Source organism: Thermobia domestica, chromosome 2, assembly GCF_964235325.1.
Source record: "Thermobia domestica chromosome 2, izTheDome1.hap1.1, whole genome shotgun sequence".
NCBI classification, from domain to species: domain Eukaryota; kingdom Metazoa; phylum Arthropoda; class Insecta; order Zygentoma; family Lepismatidae; genus Thermobia; species Thermobia domestica.
Window position 1 is genome coordinate 122,841,366 of NC_137455.1, and position 19,600 is coordinate 122,860,965.

The window sequence follows — 19,600 nt, forward strand, 5'->3', positions numbered from 1 at the left end:
TCAATGTATATTTTCTACATTAACAAAAGCTAGAGTTTCTTCTCACTACTCTTTCTTTGCTCTTTAGTTTTTAATTCAATTCCTTGATTCTCCAGCGAGACTTCAATATGTTATTACTGTTATCTAACTAATCAGATAAATACAATCTAAAACTATAGTAAATTAAAATTTACTTCGATTACAGTCCATAATCGAAGTAAATTTTCCATGAGTAAAATCTAGCTTCACTAGATTTTTATATACATATTAAATTTTGAGATGTATTCACATTAGTTTAATATGAAACGACAGACTCAATTACTACAATATATTTATTGAATTAACTATTATTTATAATGTTCTCATTTGTACTCCTCTTCTTCTTTTCTTGATTAAAGATAGGACTCCATACAGCACGAATTACCTATAAATATTTTGAAACATATTTTTTGCTAAAATATCTTAATAATGTCATTAGTCATTAATCATTTATTAGTCACTTTACACTTTCGTTAACTTAAATTTCTTAAATGATCAAATAATATACTTCTACCAGTTTATTCACAAAGGTTAAAACAAAATCTTTATGTAACTTTATTGTACTTTACAACTAACTTTCTAATTCTCTAGCTTTACAGTATTTCGTGGTCGTCTCATTGGTTCCCATAACATAGATATTTTCCGCAGCCTTTCAAATTACTTGTACTGACTCTAAGACAAGTCCTTTCCAAAAATAGTTCCACTAAATTGTTGTATAGGTACATCCTGTCTACTGATACAGTTCTAAGTACATTTTTTTAGAAGTTAAGCATACATTAAACAAAATCTAAAACTTGAATTTATGTTAGCACATTAACTTTGGTGCAAATACTGATTGGAACAACTCTTGATGAGATGCAGTTTCCATTACCCTTCTACACTACATAGAACGTAACATTACACTGCCCTACAGCATCGTCACGGACATAATATTAACTAAATATATAAATCATAGAAATAAAAACGAACAGCACGTCAAAATATTTCGAACAGTTTTAGCTACAACATCTTTAAAGTTTGAAAAGTCACAAAGATCTTTTCATTTGTAGTATGAAAGCATGTTAACATAAATAAACAATAAGTAAATAAGTAAGTAAATAAATATAAAATAAATAGCTTCGTGCAGAGACTAAAGTTATATAGCACATTTATTACTGGAATATTAATGAGTAAGCACAATTACCAAATTATAGTATTAACCCAGTTTCTTTAAAATTATTCACCTTAAGCTAGTTTTATAACTTTCTCATTATTTAGTTTAACTATAAACTTCTTATCGCACATGAACTCAGCTTAGATAGATTCTCTGAGGTTAGTTCAAAATTTTTAGCACAAATGACTGAAGGCTCAGCCCGAGCTGAGCTACAAAAGATTGTTATTCCAGGACCTGGCTCACAAGTTCAGCAGGAGTTTTGATATGAAGAATCCAACGGAAGAAGAGGAACTGGGTGACTCAGAAGCCGCTAATATGCGGCACCACCAATCACTACAGCGACTGAACCGTGATCCCAACGAACCGGAACTAGATGAAGAAGGAATGGTAAAGTCAAATCACTGACCTTTTATGAGCACTATCTACCCTGTACACCAGTTAAATTACCACTGAATTGAATACTTTCTTTTCTAAAACTCGAATTCTTTTTCTAGTATTCTTATACTCTTGAGTAACACTTAAATTATTTTTCAGCTGTTTTAATGAATCTAGAATTGTATTCAAATTTTAGAATTGTGGATACATAAAGCACATATATGAAAATACCATATGAACTATTACACATCTTGATATTTCCACAGTTTTTTTTCTTTCTTTCTTCGTAATGAACATCGATAAGAATGAGCTATGAATTAAAAATAGTAATAATGGATATTATTTCATGTTCAACACAACTTTTCCTTTAGCTCAAGTTATATGAACATAACATACTGTACTACGTTTTGCAATTTGTTTCGAACCTCGTGTTATTTTAATTTCAGACTTCGAGTAACAGATTTAAAATCACTGTTCTCGTTTATTCAGTATAATACACAGTGTTCACAAAGTCCGTGAAACATTACAAATAGCTGCATTTTCATAGACATAGACATGGGCTTGAATGGTTATAAAATGAAAGATGGGATCATCGGAGTACGCATCTTACAAAGGTTCAATATGTCCACCATCCATCAGCATTTGTCTCTTCTATAGGTTAGTTGAGTCCCATCGCATTTTCAGGTTTTGTGATAGTGATGGTATGTAGACTTTGGATTTTACATAACCCTCCAAGAAGTCACTTAGATCAGTTAACATAGTTGTGGTCTAGTCATATGTCAAGATAAGGCTAATCTAATGGTATCATTGTGGAAATGTTGTGAGGTGCCATCTAACTGTAAGATGAATTCCCCACTGTTTGTCAGTAGTTGGAGCATTAGCCATAATCTAACACATTCTAAAATGACATTTTTAGTAATTACCTCGGAAAGAAAAGGGAGTTAGTTATATACATTTTTTAAGACATAGAACAGATCATATTTTTGGCAAGTCCCGAGCATATTTGACTGTTATATGAAGGTTTTCTAATACTTATATGAAAACGTTATTATGGTTTACGTTACGAAAGATTGACTCATTGATGAAGATAAGTTCCCTACTGAAAATCTCCCTTTCAAGCGTTGTTGCGCTTCAGTGAAAAAGACGAGTATAATTCTTTACCATTAAGATAAATCTTGAAATTTGTATCGTTTCAATTGTAATTATTTACCAAGGATTTTTAAAATACTATTGTGGGATGTTTAGTTTGACCTCCTCTTCATGTAGACTTCATAAGCCTATGCTGCTGAATTTCTTGTACTACTTTATTATGTTATTGTACACGGTGGAGCCTTTCGGTACTGGCTTCGGTACTTATTTTGGACACTCATAACGGAATTAGAACGAATAAATTCAAGAGTGTATGTTTCCTAAGGTTATATTAGCGCTATTTTCCATGCGTATGAATGTGCGCTGTCGGTATTCACAATGAGAAGTACAACGACAGTTGACGTTAGAATTCGTAATTCGGTAAGTGCCCCTTTCATTTATAGCCATCCAATTCTGTGATAATACTTGATATGTAATTTTCACGGACTTCTGTAAACACACTGTATTCATAAAACGTTATTTTAGAAAAGGTATTTTAAAAAATAGAATATTAAAATCTTTATAAATGCCATTTTCATTACTCTATCAGGTAAGACATTAAAACTTCGATGTGCAAAAAGAAAAACAGTTCTTAACGGGAAAGCATTATTATGATGGGAGAAGCAATAATGGATCTATTAGCTACCAAATTGTTAAAAAAGAGTAAATAAATACGATGGCAAATGAATAATGAAAAGGATGTATCATCGAGTAGGTAGTATGTGATTGGTTTTAGAACTAGTCTCACTAGAATGAAATTGGAATTACTGTAATTTAAATAGTTATGTAAAAGTTATACCCACTGGAAATTGTAACATTTGTTACTATATTTAGAAGACTGATTTTAAAAATGTGTAGGGCTGATTCTGTTAAGCATCCACTTAAACATATCTGTTTCATCATTAATTTAGAGGTATTTCACTGTTTGTTTCTTGCTAATATTAATAAGACTCAGACTTAAGGTGTGAATAACCTGGAGAACGTACTACCTGGTTGCAGTACTACCTGGAGAACATACATGAAACCCGAAAATTCATACGTCTTCATGTGTCCTTATATTTTGATTACTGCTTAATTTTCAGTGGCTAGAGCAGCTGTCTTCATCTGAGTTTCTGCTAGAGCTGGTTTCAAAATTTAGGCAATTAGTAGGTTAGCAAACAAAGCAGCTCAAATAATCTGTTACCTGAATATAAGAAAGGTTTAAATAAAATAACCTCTATATTTACTTTTATGTAAATTTAATAACGTATTATAAGGACTTTTCAAAAGCTAGAATTCTCAATTATTTTTTATAAATGTCTACCGCGCTTGTTTTACTATCTTACAAAAAAAATCCCATACTTATTTAGCAATTACTAAAACCTTTTTTTAAAAAATCAAATTTCGCATGAAATGAATTATATTTGGTACCATCGTATGCAAATCTCAAAATAAATTGCGTTAACAAATTAACATTTGAGACCTTGTCTTTACATTTCTTTTCTAGTTTCGTTATAATGCAGTATTACCATATCTTCGCTTTGTATCCTATACACACATTATAACCTACAAATCCCCCTGACTTCAATTAGATCTCTTAGTAGATCAACATAAACGTTAGAACTTCTATTCATATCAAGCCCACTGATTACTTTCCATATATTTGTAATAATTATTTACACCTTCGTTATTGTTATTCTTAGATCACTTTCTTTCTCAAGTATCATCAGTTACTCAAAATTCCTGATTCCGATAAGAGCAATGAAAACAATTACTATGTTGAAGTAGAACTCAATCGTGCTCCATCTTTAATTCATATATTGTCTTACGTTTGAGTATAGATTTAATATAATTTATGATTACTCGTGTTAACTTTTATAGTGACACAATGTAGGCGATAGACACAAAAATATAACATGACAGAAATTTAACTAATATGAACATTAATAATATGCAATAATACGTGTAACCTTATTAATAAATATTTATACGAACATCGCAAAATTACTTTATTATCTATCGTAGTAATCTAACAAGGAAACCACAACCATCAGTTTTACAATATATTATCCTAAGACAATTCCGGAAAAGATACTAGCTATTGAGAGTACGAACAATGGTGCGCTTGTCTTACATATTAGCGATCTCGTATCACTGGCCCTAATAGGTTTTTCAGTCTTTTCCTTATCAATTAAGAAAGACAGGTGACAAAATAACACCTTTCGTATTGGAACCAAACATTTTCTTTCTCATTTTTTTCTTGTTAAATAATTAAATCTGGAAGTCGTAAGTCATCCAAGATACAAAGACCTGAACTATGTATTATATATTACTTAAGTTGTTTTTAACTTGATGGGTGAAACGTTATTTTCTACAATTTAAGTTTATTTTCGTTTTAGTACTCTATATTTTTTTTATATCCTTTCATATTTGCTTTAGAATATTCTTGCGAATCTGTGTTGGATGTACTAAATACTATAAAATGTACTTGATATAAACAATTTTAACTGAGTCTTATACATTGGGAAACGAAGATTTTTAAAAAAATCTTCTTCTTAAGAATTTCCTTGTTTGGTTCCTTGAGCCTACGAACATTTTCTTAATTGTTTCAGTGTGATGCTATTCGACATATGATTATTGCATATTTAATATATATTGGAGAATTTAACGAAAAGTGACACATTTTAAGTTATAATATACATACTGCAAAGTATTATTTTACGAGCAATAATTCAATTAATTTTTCTTTGAATTACTATATGCCAACATATACTACATATACTTCAATGTTTCCTTGTAATGCAGTAACATACCAGTGTATTACTATCATATGCATGTATGTGGTGTATTTATATATATGTGTGTGTGTGTCATGTTTGTATGTATGGTAAATTTGTTTGAAATATTGCGTGTCAAGCTGTCAGCAGATGTCTGTTTCAGCTGATAGAGAATCTCAACAATTACACAGGTCGACAGTTTATTTATTTATTTTCAGCTGCATGGGTTTCTTTTACTGTGTATTGTTTTCGGGTGTGCTGAGTATGAAAATGACCTTCTTCATTTCCCCATCAAGTACAGTTTGCTTGCAAAATAAGGGAGTATGATACACTGATTTGTCAAAAAAAAAAAAAAAAAAAACGCCTCATTAACACGTAAAAAGAATTATATCTGCCCCACGACACATTTGTGATTGATAAGCGTTCAGTTATTGTTATCCTTCACATTCTCCTGATTCTCTTTTCATTTTCGGTATTTCCAGTTACACGCTTAAGTATCCAACAGTAGTCCAAATTCCCCTTCATTCTATTCATGTTTCCTCAAGCCTCCTCCTCACTGCCCTATATTTTCCCATATTTTGTACTCCTTATCAATTGTAAAATTCATTGTTGACTACAAGATTGTTCAAGAATTTACTAATAGAGAATAACTCACAAGATTATTCGTTCAATGGTAGATGGTGAAGCTGTACACACTAGATTTGCAAGAAAATCTTACGTGATGGATTTTTCTCAGTACTTATTTTTCGTATTCAGCATGCAAAAATCTATAAGAATCCGAGGAAAACTCCCATGCAGTTTTTTAGTCACCTGTGTTATCTTAGTGGGACATATTAATTTCGAAAATAAATATTGTTTTTTTGAAAAAAAAATATTTAGGATATCAATTAACTTCCTAAAATTAAAAATACGCTGAACGATTTAAAATGCGATTACTATTATTATAATCTAGATGACAATTTAACATTGCAGTGACATAATATCAACATCTCCAACTCAGTAATTGAAAAAAAAAATGCTCAATGTGAGAAATTTATTTATTTATTTAGGTGCCACTACAAGCACTGTGCCAATTACAATGTTGTTCATTGAACTACACACAAATATCCTATAGTTCAAAGTGTTATAGAAAATAATATGCATACATTTATATGAATTAGGCCAACATGTTATTTTTTATATCTATTTTGGCTCCTACATTCATAAATATTTATACCAAAAATATTTTCAATAAAATTGTAGAAAGCACTCATCCTCCATTTAAAAGACTTAGAAATAATATTTGTTCTTGCCTAGTTGCAATAGACTGTACTATTATTTCCTACTTCTGTTTTACCTGACGTAACATGTAAGTGGTTTCGAATTTATATCTATCGATAGTCAATTTTACTATGAAATACTTTATGCAAAAATAAATTTACGCAATTTCACACAAAAGCGAATAATAGAAATATATAACAGTATGTAAAACGCGTATAACTATAACAATAGACATAAATTGAACGTTAAGATATATAACAAGCGGAAACAAAGCATCGAAGAAAGTGCATGAAGAAAAACATCAGAGTATTATTGTTGTATTACTTAATACAAATTTTCCCATTATACACATACTGACTTTTCTTTTTTACTAAATGTAACTGATAACTCACACGTCAGTTCAACCGAACGCTTTAAACTGCAGTTGAACGAAAACAGTAGGCTATTGACATAATAGAGATAAAAGAGTATAGAGCAATGAAGTAAGGATATAATAAATCTATAAGGGATGCAGTAATTTTGGAAAAACTAACATTTGAATAATGACATTAGTACATCATGATTGGATGATAAATATCCACAAACTGTTAAAAAAAAATGTACTGATAAATTAAATCTTATTAATTAATTGCATGTTAATTTTTAAACTTATATACCTCGATCATATTAGAAGCTTCACAAATAAAAATACTCAACATTATAAGTTTAAATATTTATTGGATAATGTAACAAATAATAAACAATACATATTACGTACGATATCCTATATATTGTTTATAATTTGTATTAATTTTCTGTTCATAATGTGACAGATTGGACCTACAGTCTGTAAAATGACACCTGCACGTTTTGACAAAACGTGTAGTTGCAATCTGAGTGGAGTGATACATTCAAATTCCATCAGCATGTTCTGATTATGTCACTGCAAAATTTAATCGTCGACAAAATTAGCTATACAAGACTTTCTTATTTATTCACTATAAAATGTTACGGATAATTTTTGATAAATTATGATATATATTTCTCCGACGCCAGACTCCAATCATCTCTGAGTAATTACAGAAGATGAACATGATTAAAGATTTCGCGCAACTCCTTTACTATATTCTTTTCCATTTGTCCTCTTTAACTGTACTTTTATGATTTTTGATTTTTTTTTTAAATATAATCAATATCAACATACGTACTCTTGTTTCTTCTATCTTCGTATACAGGAACAAGTTATTTCTTTTGTCATTTCCTGTGTTATATTTTTAAAAAGGACGTGTGAAATTCCTTGTTTTTCAATGATAAATACTTTAACGGCGCTTTGATTAACGGCACTTTGTTCTTCAGCTTAACTATATTTCCAAGATTCATATCAAGTATTAATCATGAATATCTAAATCATACTTGTACTCTGTCAGTTTTACTTGTCCAGACTTATTTTTTTCTACAGAACTTGTATCAATTTAAGGAGCATTTTACTTCATATATTTGATTACAAAACAAATATACATATCACAATCTTCTTTTTATTAGATTATAAGCAAAAATAACATTGACTACTTTTACAATCCACTAACTTATTCAAAATAGCACTAACTATTCAAATTCGTTACTGTGAGAAAACATTTTTTAAAGTTTTTTTTTTTTTTTTGTGTGTGTGTGTGCTCTAACTCACGATATTTACTCTAGTAATTGAGTTTTTGAATACCTATGCATCTCACTAAAATAATTCGTTCTGTTTAATAGATGTTTGAGTAAGAAGTATCATTGTGGATAGAAGTGTCACAAAATCATGCTTTTTATGTTGTCCTATTATTAAATTAAACCAACGACACATGCGATTAGAAATTATGCAAGAGTAATTGATTACAGTAGTTCTGTTTGTGTTTACGGTAATAATACTATTATATTTTTAACAATAGGTTAGTGTTTACAAAATTTCCTCTTTATTATCCATGAATTTCTGGTAGTTGTTACTTTTTGTTTCATGTAATAAATAATATATATATAACTAATGTATTGCAAGTTAGGGTCTTTATTGGTATGACGAATTTATATTTTTATACTTGACTAGTAGAGATAAAATAGTAAGAAATTATTTAAAAAACACAACAGAGATATGATTATTAAAGCAAGCTAATGTCATTTAACATCTAACATAAACTCATAAGATTTCTTCAGAGAAGGAACGTTCTGCGCTGGACTTGAAACAGTATTAAATAATTTGATTTGTACCGTACTGCCTCTTTCTCTCAATCATAGTACTATCTGAAATTTTAATTTAGCTTTTATATTGATATTCTAATTCATATTTCTAGATTTTATGTAATGGATTATTTTTTGATTTTATTTTGAGAATGTAATATATACATCTGAAAAGTCAAGAAAAAATTGCACAAATAAGCCGATAACTAAAATATTTGGTTATTTCACAAAAGATTATTATACGAGAAGAAATCGAAGACAAAAGAAAGTGATATTATTAATGCTAGAATATACAGGGTAGTGCACAAAGGGATGTCCAAAGTTTCAGCAAATTATCCTTCTAACGACAGGCAACAAAAATGACTGTATCATATATATACATGAACGACACAGTTTCGGATATATAAAGAATGATTGAGGTCCTCACTAAATGGCACGACGCTCATTGTATAAGAAACTTATCAGAAACATAAACATGCAAAATGTGTCCATGAATATAGTAAGTACAAAGTAAAATGTTAGCAGAGTAGAAGTGAAGACGATACTGTAATTCAAAAAGAAGTTGTTCAAATTTGTGTGTAATAAAAGGTACGTATTATAATGTTAAGGAATATTTTAAGTGATACTACATAAAATTAGTGCTATACGATTATACTCAACTATCTCAATATTATACGAAAATTCCTATCTAATTATCTTTGACTGATTATGTACGAAAATCGATGAATAAAGGATAAATGAATGAATGTACGAACATATCCGTACCTCCTTCCAGGAGGCAAGTATCATTCTCAAGGTTACATAAATTAACGTTGCTCCTAGTGTTCGCTGTCATTATTCTATCTTTTTTATTTCTTAATTACATTTGATGATCAATGTTACCAGAATATCAATGTCTCTCAGGCTCATTAATGGTGCGTCCACCTGTACTTTCATATCGTGCGCGTGTGCTGTGTTTTGCGGTTCACCCTATATATCTCCGAAACGACGTGGAGATATACCACGTATATATTGATACAGAACAGTCATTTCCAACTAGGTGCTCTGTGACGTCACAGTTTTCTGCTCGGGTTTTCAGTAATCATTCACAGAGAGTAAAGAGAAATCAGCAAAGCTGACGTTGGTGATAGGCAAACAAGATGTAGTCGATAGACTATTCGTGCATTCATGACTAACTGAACACTGCCAACACTTGTTTAATTCCATTCCACCTAACTTATTAGGTCCCCTTGTTTGGTCAACTTGTTCTCTTCCCTGGCAGCTCTGATCGTAAAGGTCGCTTCTACGTCATACACCATTGAGTTGGAAATGACTGATATATGAAGTATTGTTGCCTATCCGTAGAGGCACACATTTTCTAATCTTTGCGCACCATCCTGTATACAATATACTTGCTAATATCAGTTTTATTCTTACGAGTTTAGGCTGCTTTGTGTCTTCCTGCACTTAGTCACATAGATCTTTAAGAAAAAACTCATTATATTAGAATTAATAAATGTGTTAGTTACTACAAGTCATAAGTTACGTAGTATAGGTTCACATTCTGGACTTTCCTGCTTTAACAGTTTCTCTAAATTAGGATACTTTTCTAAAATCAAGATTACTAAAACTACTTAATTGTATATTTTATCTCCTAGGGTGCGTTAGTGGTACCTGATCAGCAAGGAAATCTTCGCATAACTGTGAAGAAGACAAAACCCATGTTGGGTATTGCCATTGAAGGTGGGGCAAACACTAAACATCCACTGCCACGGATAATAAACATTCATGTAAGCATTTATGGGAGTTTTGTATTTATTCTTCTAGCATCATTCTGGAAAACAGGAAATATATTTTAACAGCGTTATTAATGTTGTAAACATTTTAAGATTTTACTTTGACTTTATCGAGACAGATGGTATAGGTTGAAGTGTGATTATTCAAAAATCGTAAAGTTTTGGCAGATTCTCCTTTTCTTTCTATTTTACCAAAACTATATAGTTTGAGAAAACTTAAATATGTCAAGTGTTTCATTAATGAAAAATAAAATATTTTCTCCAGCATAGTACAGTCAGCCTAATGTACTGTGTAGGTGTGTATCATCTTCAAGAAACAATAGACTGTTAAATCTAAAGCTACAACAAAATTAATATAGGTAGCTCGTTTGGATCAATTTTGTTTCTAACTTGTTTCTTTTTCTCTTTAAACATGCAGAAATTAAGATCTTTCTTGTCTCTTTTACAGCAATGATTCTTTTCTTAATTTTCTTTCTTTTACGGTTTCTTTTTCTTTATTTTCTTTCTTTTATTTTGTCATATGTGATCGAACTTGATTTTCCTCGTCGTTATACATCATTATTATAGATTAATTTTACTCCTTATAATTGATATATAATACAAAGTTGCAATTATGGACGTTAAACCGAAGTGTCAATAATTCTTCATTGAAAAGGAATTTAAAAATACCCATAAATTTATCCATAAATAGATAAAGCGCCCAATTCTACACTACTCGAAACCAGCGTTATTGTTAGTCTTTATATTTAAGTCATTTTTGGTAATTTGTTATACAAGTTATTGGATGTTAGAGTTCCGGTGGCGTAGTCAACCAACTCACTGGATGGCCCGAGTCCAGTTACCAGTAAGAGCAGGGTACTTTAACTTAGTTCCAAAGTTGTTCAGAGATTCATCAGCCTTTGTAAAATGGATAGCTGAGAAAAATTGGAGTCTAAAGATGGAACTACATCCCGTCTAGTACGTGCTGAAGTCAAGAAAGTGTACACCTTCATATCGTTCATAGGCCTCCTCGATGTGTCCTGAATGGAAGGTGGCCATTGAATGGTTGGAAGAAGAAAAAGTCCTAACGAAGCATAAAAAATAATTTACTTACTAGAACGTAGCTAAAATAGTATTACAAAATAAATTAAAGTAGTGTTGCAAGCAATTTCGCGAATGTTTATCAGATAAGAAGGGAAGAAGACAGCAAGAAAAGAAATATTAAGAAAAAAAGGAAAAAAATATGTACCTGAGAAAGATCAGACCTAAGAATCTAGGAACAAGATTGAGGAGCCTTAAAGCTCAGTATTTAGGTAGTCAATAAGGTGCCAAACTCAAAGGTGGACTGGCCCGCAGGGCAACTGGGCAATGACCACTGCACCTTCCCTTTTATGACACCCTCCCAAAAATCTATTTAATAATGAAAATATAATGAATAAGTTTCACAAGTAATAACTAATAAAACACACTGATCCAAGCACAAAATATATTAGAAACATTTGTGTAACAGTTTCTGCAACGTATCATCGCCTTCATCAGATGTTTTATCTTGTCAAGTCTAAAGGAGGCTATGATACGTTGCCGAAACTATTACACAAGTGTTTCTAATATATTTAGTGCTTTGGTCAGTACGTATTAGTGTTTTATTAATACATGTGGAATATGTCCAAAGCTATAACAATATACAAGAACAAATTTCCCTGAAATTTTCTATAATAATACGAAAAATAATTCGTATAGGTTGTGAATTTTTCTGGATAATAATTTTTGTTTGAAGTATCTTTATTTCAAAATTATGTCTTAAATTATAGTTAAAATCATACATGGTTATATATATATATATATATATATATATATATATATATATATATATATATATATATATATATATATCATATAAGATGTATAGCAACATACATTTATTAATGACATAATATCACCTCTTCGACCAACTGGTATGACGTCCTCCCAATATCCGTACTACCGTCCTTTCCATGGAGTCAGTCAACTCCTGGCCAGATATGACGTTTTCCAGTTAAAGATATTTTCTTATATACCAGAAAGCTCTTGATTCTCTAAAGATTTAAATGTTTCAAACTAACACCAGTTTTTACTCTATGGAGATTAATATGGAAATCGGAAGTGTTAACTGGAATACTGCAAAGATAATATAATAGCAGAACAGCAGAAAGTATTCACAAGCATGAAAAAAACAACTAATAATAGACTCAGTAGTAACAACCCAAATTTACTATAAAAACCGGAATATATATACACCATACATACTATCAGAAGACATACGACTTAATACCGCACTCTTGGATCTTGCACTGTTTCAAAATCTATGGAGTATACGAGAAGTTGATACACTTCATACAAAACAACATGAGCAGATGGAATACAACATTATAAATGAAAGATAACCAGACAGAACTAGACATAGAAGATAAACGAATTAGAAAAGGACACTACGTACAAGAGCTACTAAAGAAAGAGTATCATTACCAAGAAACGAAGGAGGACGAGGATTAATCAACATCCGAAATCCATATTACAAACAAATTCAATTATTAGGAAATTACTTCTATGAAACACAAGAAAATTCAAAATTACATAGGCAATAGTAGCAGCAGACCATAAATATACACCACTTCACAGAAGCCAGAGGATGGAATCGAAAATAATATCAACGTTACAAATAACAGAGGACAAAAGAAAACAATGGAGAGAAAAAACAATACATTGGCGATTTCCAGAACAAGTCAACCACGAACATGTAGATAGAGAAACGATATTTCAGTGAATGAAAATATGAGATTTATACCCAGAAACAGAAGGCTTCAAGCAAGGAATACAAGACCAGGTAATAAATAGAGAACATTACAACATTACCAAAAAAAAATCCTGTAAAACATCGGAATACAAAATGACAAGTGCAGAAGATGTCAAATATATCAAGAAACAATATAACATCCAAGTGGATGCTCAATGATAAAACAAACCGAATATAAGGAGAGACGACAAAGTGGCAAAAATCATACGTCAAGAGATAGGAATGAAACAGAAAATGATACCAGAAGTATCGCAATACAAATACCAACCGGAGGCCACACTAGCAACAAATAGAAGCTTTGTTAGGACAGAACAATATTTATCGATAAAGAAGTATTATAAGAGGCCAAACATCACAGTAATAATAAGGAAAGAGAAGGGAGAAGTACATCTAAAAACATCACAATACAACACACAACAAACCTACAAAAAGCACATAAAGAAAAATAGAAAAATACAAACAGCTAGTCTAAAATATAAAAGAACAATGGAAGATAATAAATGTGAAAATAATACTACTAATATTATCGGATAACATACTGGCCCACACGACGTTGAAAAATGCACTTGAATCAGTTGGAATTGAAGAAAAGTCATAAAGAAAATACAGAAGAGCGTAATACTGAACACATGCGGAATTGTAAGAAACTTACTTCAAACCCCAGAATAAAGGAAATACTTGGGTGACCCGTACATTACTATATCACTTGCATATATAAGAAGTGCAGAAAATACATATAATAATAATAATAATAATAATAATAATAATAATAATAATAATAATAATAATAATAATAATAATAATAATAATAATAATAATAATAATAATAATAATAATAATTTTATCGGTGACTTGAAAAAAAAATCATGTTGATATATCATATTTTACAGCACCAAGATGGGGAACAACATTCAAAACCAATAATTGATATGCAAATAATTTTTGGCTAAATGTGACATACCTTTTATTCTGAGGCCACTTAATCACCAACGCTGCCGCTATCAATCTTGTCGTAAGAAAAAGGCCACTGGTATCTTTCTTCTCCTGTTCTGTAAAGAAACTTTCATTTCAACTTGTAGAAAAAGCAAGAACTTTAAGTGTTGTGCTGAATAATGCCCTCTACCTTGTATCCCATTTACATTTTCTGGGTTCATTTTATCTGTAATCCAACGTTTTCAGAAACATGAGTGTTTCGAGAAACATTTCTTGTTCACCTCACAGAATGATGTTACACAATACATTTATCATCTGTAGTTCACGAACAGAATGGATATAAAGATAAAAGTTTTCCCTGGTTACAATTTCATTGTAAAACATCGTATCCATGCATTTTCTCAGGGTTCTCCCGTTTCCTCCTGCAGCTTAATTCGACCAATTCTTTCAAAATCAACTGGGTTCGATTCCTGGCGGGTGCTCAGGATCCCACGTAAAGCTGTACGTCCACATTTCATATAGCCTCGCCACTGAAAGTGAAATGAACTCTAATCTATTCATCTTTCGTTATCGTTCTCTTCTTTCATTGATTATCCAATTAACTATTCTTTCATTAATTATTTCTCCTTTATTCTAAAGGGTATAACTGTGGGGTGTTAAATTAAAACATTCGAGATTTCACTACACGAACTCAAAAATAATGTATTATTATTATTATTATTATTATTATTATTAAGAGGACGGAGGAGTTCCTACACTTCTGTTTGACTGTATTACATCTTTTAGCATAGCAAAATATACAGACGTATCGGATACCAGCGATAATTTTTACCTGAGAATGTAAATTAAAGAGTTTATTTCTAACGAAAATATATAACAACGATTTTATTGTAGAAAATAACATAAATATAAAGAATAAACAAATAGAAGGAAGGACTATTTTTTTCAGTTTCAAACTAAATATGGCTACCTGCACAAAGTAAACGTAAATTGAACTCATATGAAGTATGGTCATGAAATGAATTGGTAAAAACAACAGTACTAGTGCAAGAACAGCTTTTCGAGATAACTTATTTTTTTAATCTATAATTGGTTCTAATCTTTGTTCTGCCACTCTTAAAGTATGCAGGTTCCATTCAAATTACTAATTATTCAGCAACAAACGAAGCATATTCTTGCAATTATCTCGAAGATCTTATTTCGGAGTACCACTCTTTGCAAATTCAAATATGTTTAACAATAAGATACTGTCCAAAAGAACAAGAGCAGACAGCAATATCCTGTCATAAATTCAAAACAATTTTAATCATAGCATAGCGTATACTTTTATAGCAAAGGATGTTCTGATGATAATAGAAAATAATACAAGCAGTTAAATTGCATCTGTCTGATTTTACAGACAGTGAATTTAGTTAATATAAGTCTGATGTACAAAAGCTGTAACCCAATAAATTGTTTAAATACGAAAAGACAATACGGCCTCTACTTATATTTCTTCGGCTAAACATATTTCTTTTCACCGTTCACTGTTATCAGTCAAGAGGTCTCCTCTTTCATTTCTAAATCCAAGATATTTGAGGAATTCTTCTTCCTGTCGACTTGGACCTGATCTTGAACAAAACATTCAGTTCATATCTTCCACTAGAAGAAAGAGTATTCACTTACTGTACAGTCTTGAGTAACAAAACCAAATCTGCAATCTATTGACACGTGAAACTTTACATTTTTCTTTAATTCTGAATCGTGTATAATTCAATTTTGATAAAAGTATAATTTAAAATCCCGTTGTTCCTCTTGAGCCTTTCAATAATCAGGGAAATCGACTGTAATTTACGCAGTGTAATATCTTGTTTAAAAATCTATGTTTCTTTTAAAACTACACTACTTTTATATGTATAGGAAAAACAAATCAAAGGTTGTTCAACATATGAAAATAGTGGGAAAATTATCTTGCTTTAACCTAGATACTTTTTTCCTACAATTTACATGTACATTTAGTTTGTGAGAGAAGCAGGTGACTCATTTTTGTTTTGTTTCTGTTTATACCGTTTAAACAAGTATGTGGCTAATAATAATTGATAAAGAGTAAATATTTCTGTTTACTTTTCAGGAAAATGGTGCAGCATTCGAGGCAGGAGGATTAGAAGTTGGCCAACTAATTCTTGAGGTTGATGGTCAACGAGTTGAAGGTAAAAATATCTTGTTGTACTTATCTGTTCATGATACCAATTTTGTAACCAACTTATGTTTGCAGTGACATCGTCAGCAATATGCTGATCTGATTAAATTTGAGTCCATCACTTCGTTAACATGTTCTGTAAGAATCCTTATTCAGAACATAGTTCCGACTACAAACATACACAAAATTAACCGCTAGTACCTCGATGTGTCCCTACTAATCCATCTGCGAAAGAAGCAGGGTATCATTTAATGGAGTAGGTAATAAGAAAATAATTTCATTCTTCGTTCTTTCGTTTTCATTTGCATTTCTAGAAATGTTGTATTTCTAACGTACGATACCACAAATATAATAGTCAACATATCATTATATAAAAATGTAAATTTATCAAACAACTTGTCATGCGTTATGTAGACATTGACAACAAGAATGACTGTTCACAGTGAAAACAAATGTTTGCGAACTCTATTTAAATTAGCGAAATCTTCTACATGACGTTTCAAAGCACTCTGGTCTTCATCAGTTACTGCCAGAATAAAAGCAAGAAGAAAGAAAAAAAAAAAAAAGAGATATTGCCTACGCCGCAAAATTAGAGGTCACAGTCTTCGAATCTTCAAAGATAGCTTAGCTAATATGAATTATGCACGTATGTCTTCATGTCTTCATCACCTGAAAAGTGACCTCTAATTAATTAATTCACAATACAGTTCTATTTCCATTATTCGTGAATACTTGTTACCAAATCATGATTCACTGATTCGAATCATACATTGTCCAAAATTGTTGCATCCCTGACAAATTTACAGATTAGCTTATTTTGTTTTCGTTGGTCATCTATGATTTTTGTCTTGGTTTAAACACAAGATGTGGCTATATACTAAATTATATTTACACAATTATCAATATTTATTCACAACTTTGCACAATTGTATTTGCTCAAAAAAAATCTTTAAAAAATGAGTGAGATTAATCTAATTATTTAAATTTTTAAGTGATTTAATATGATTTACATGGACATAATCTTTCATACAACAAAGTAAAATGTAAAAGACCAACATCTACAATGATACTAATCAATTCCCAAACAATTCCAGCTGATGTTAAACCTTACTACTTAAAACTAAATGTTGAAATATATATATATATATATATATATATATATATATATATATATATATATATATATATATATATATATATATATATTGGCCATAAGACAATGTGTAGGAGGACATACTGCGAACATGTAAATCTAAAGACAAATATTGCAAAAAATGTTGACAAATGCTATGATAACTATCAATGTAACAATGAAGCATGTTATATACTGGAAGATGCAAATTTGAACATGAAACTGATCATCGATTATGTGTAGAAAGACAAAGGCAGGAAAAAATGAATATAATGCTCAACAGCATATCTCATTCATGAGGCTACTTCTCAAATAGCTAAAGTCAATAAAGACAGTAATAACACATTATTTAGGGACATTGTTAACGTACCTAAACTAACAACATCGACAACGATTATACATAAAACACATTATCAAAGGAAACCTAAATAGTACAAATCATTATACTAAAAATAGTTTAAATCGGCAAAAAATTGAAGTACCTTTCGGGAAGAAAAGGAGAGAATCGAAGGAAGATCTACTCAATTATGATCAATTGCCATAACCGAGTCTACAGTAAATTTTCTGCAATTCTTATACTCCGGAACAAGTTTTATTTATTTCTAGTCGTTCAACCAAAGCAGGTAATAACATAAATAGATTTGAAGTGAGAACAAATTACCCCTTCTCCCCCCCAAATAAAAGGTAAGACCTATAACAGTCAATCTAAATCACAACCAAGCCAGGATTGTACTAAATTTAAAGAAAAATAATGGAAGAAAATCAATAAAAATAAATCACACAGGTGTAAATAACATAAACCAAGTCAATATTGATTGTCAAAGCTAACAGACCATGGACAGACAGAAACCTGATTGTAAATAGAAACAGTATTTCACAAAAGCGGCTAAATGCAATTAAACAAATTGTAAATACAGCTTGTGCTTCCTTCGATATTCCTAACAAAACACTAGAAAATTATTTCAACAAATTAACACTATATTGTAGTTATTTCAATGTTTTAAAAGAATTAAAGATCTTGTTAATCTAATATTATTACATTGCGCGCTGTATTTTGATAGAGAACAATTAATAATATAAATAAAATAATAAATGATATTTTCTCAAAACAATGGAAAAATGTAATTTTGTTATGAAGAACTAATTATAGAAGCATTTATAGAGAAATTTAAGAAACTATTATTCAATTGAAAATAATTATCTTGCCATCAAAACGAACATATAGTACGATATGTTTTCGATATCAAATTTCTATACTTAAAATAATGGGAGGTAAAACAGCGTGAAAATTTAGGAGAGTCATCAATAGCGATATATGGTTGGGCCTTTGGGTTATCAATGCGATGCATATGACCAATAGGTTTCATTATTTCAGCTTAGCAATTACTGTATATAATTTAAAAAACGTCAGTTGGGATTATGATGGCTGATTGCTAGAGAGCTCACCTCTAGCACGGAGAATCCCTAGTCCAATTCGAGGCTATGCAGATTTGTGGGGGATAATATCGTGTTTCTAGGTTTCCTCGGTAATGTCCTATTTCGTTCTACTATATTCACTTCACCAATTGTTTTATTATTACTTACTTTTGCCATCCAGCCCTTTAGTTTGCAGGATATAGCGTAGAGGTTAAAATAAAAATAGCATTTCAGCAAAAATTCTTACTAAAATAATCATGACGGGAGCAAATAGTCTCGCTGCTAACATCCCCATTGCACTATAATACCGGTAATTTACTTATTCATTCTACTAAAAAGGTAAGGCACTTAAATTAACGTCTATTAGAAATAGCTTTCTGCAGAAAAAGGTACTACTTTCGCTTTATGAAAATACTATAGCAAGAAAGAGAGAAATTGTAAAAATGAAACGTGGTGTTGCACCAAGGTTA

At 30.7% G+C, this 19,600-nt stretch overlaps 1 protein-coding gene across 7 annotated transcripts in view; it reads left to right on the forward strand.

The window, feature by feature from the left end:
- The window catches only part of dysc (whirlin protein dyschronic), a 708,896-nt gene that overhangs the window by 684,653 nt on the left and 4,643 nt on the right, over nucleotides 1-19,600 (forward strand). For 5 of the 7 annotated variants that reach the window (XM_081745580.1, XM_081745585.1, XM_081745583.1 and 2 more), the window contains 3 exons: nucleotides 1,403-1,558; nucleotides 10,521-10,652; nucleotides 16,514-16,592. In XM_081745580.1, coding sequence (XP_081601706.1) covers nucleotides 1,403-1,558; nucleotides 10,521-10,652; nucleotides 16,514-16,592 — 367 coding nt within the window. Of the gene's footprint in view, nucleotides 1-1,402; nucleotides 1,559-10,520; nucleotides 10,653-16,513; nucleotides 16,593-19,600 lie in introns of those variants that run through there. The other 2 variants (XM_081745584.1, XM_081745588.1) reach the window with 2 other exon arrangements.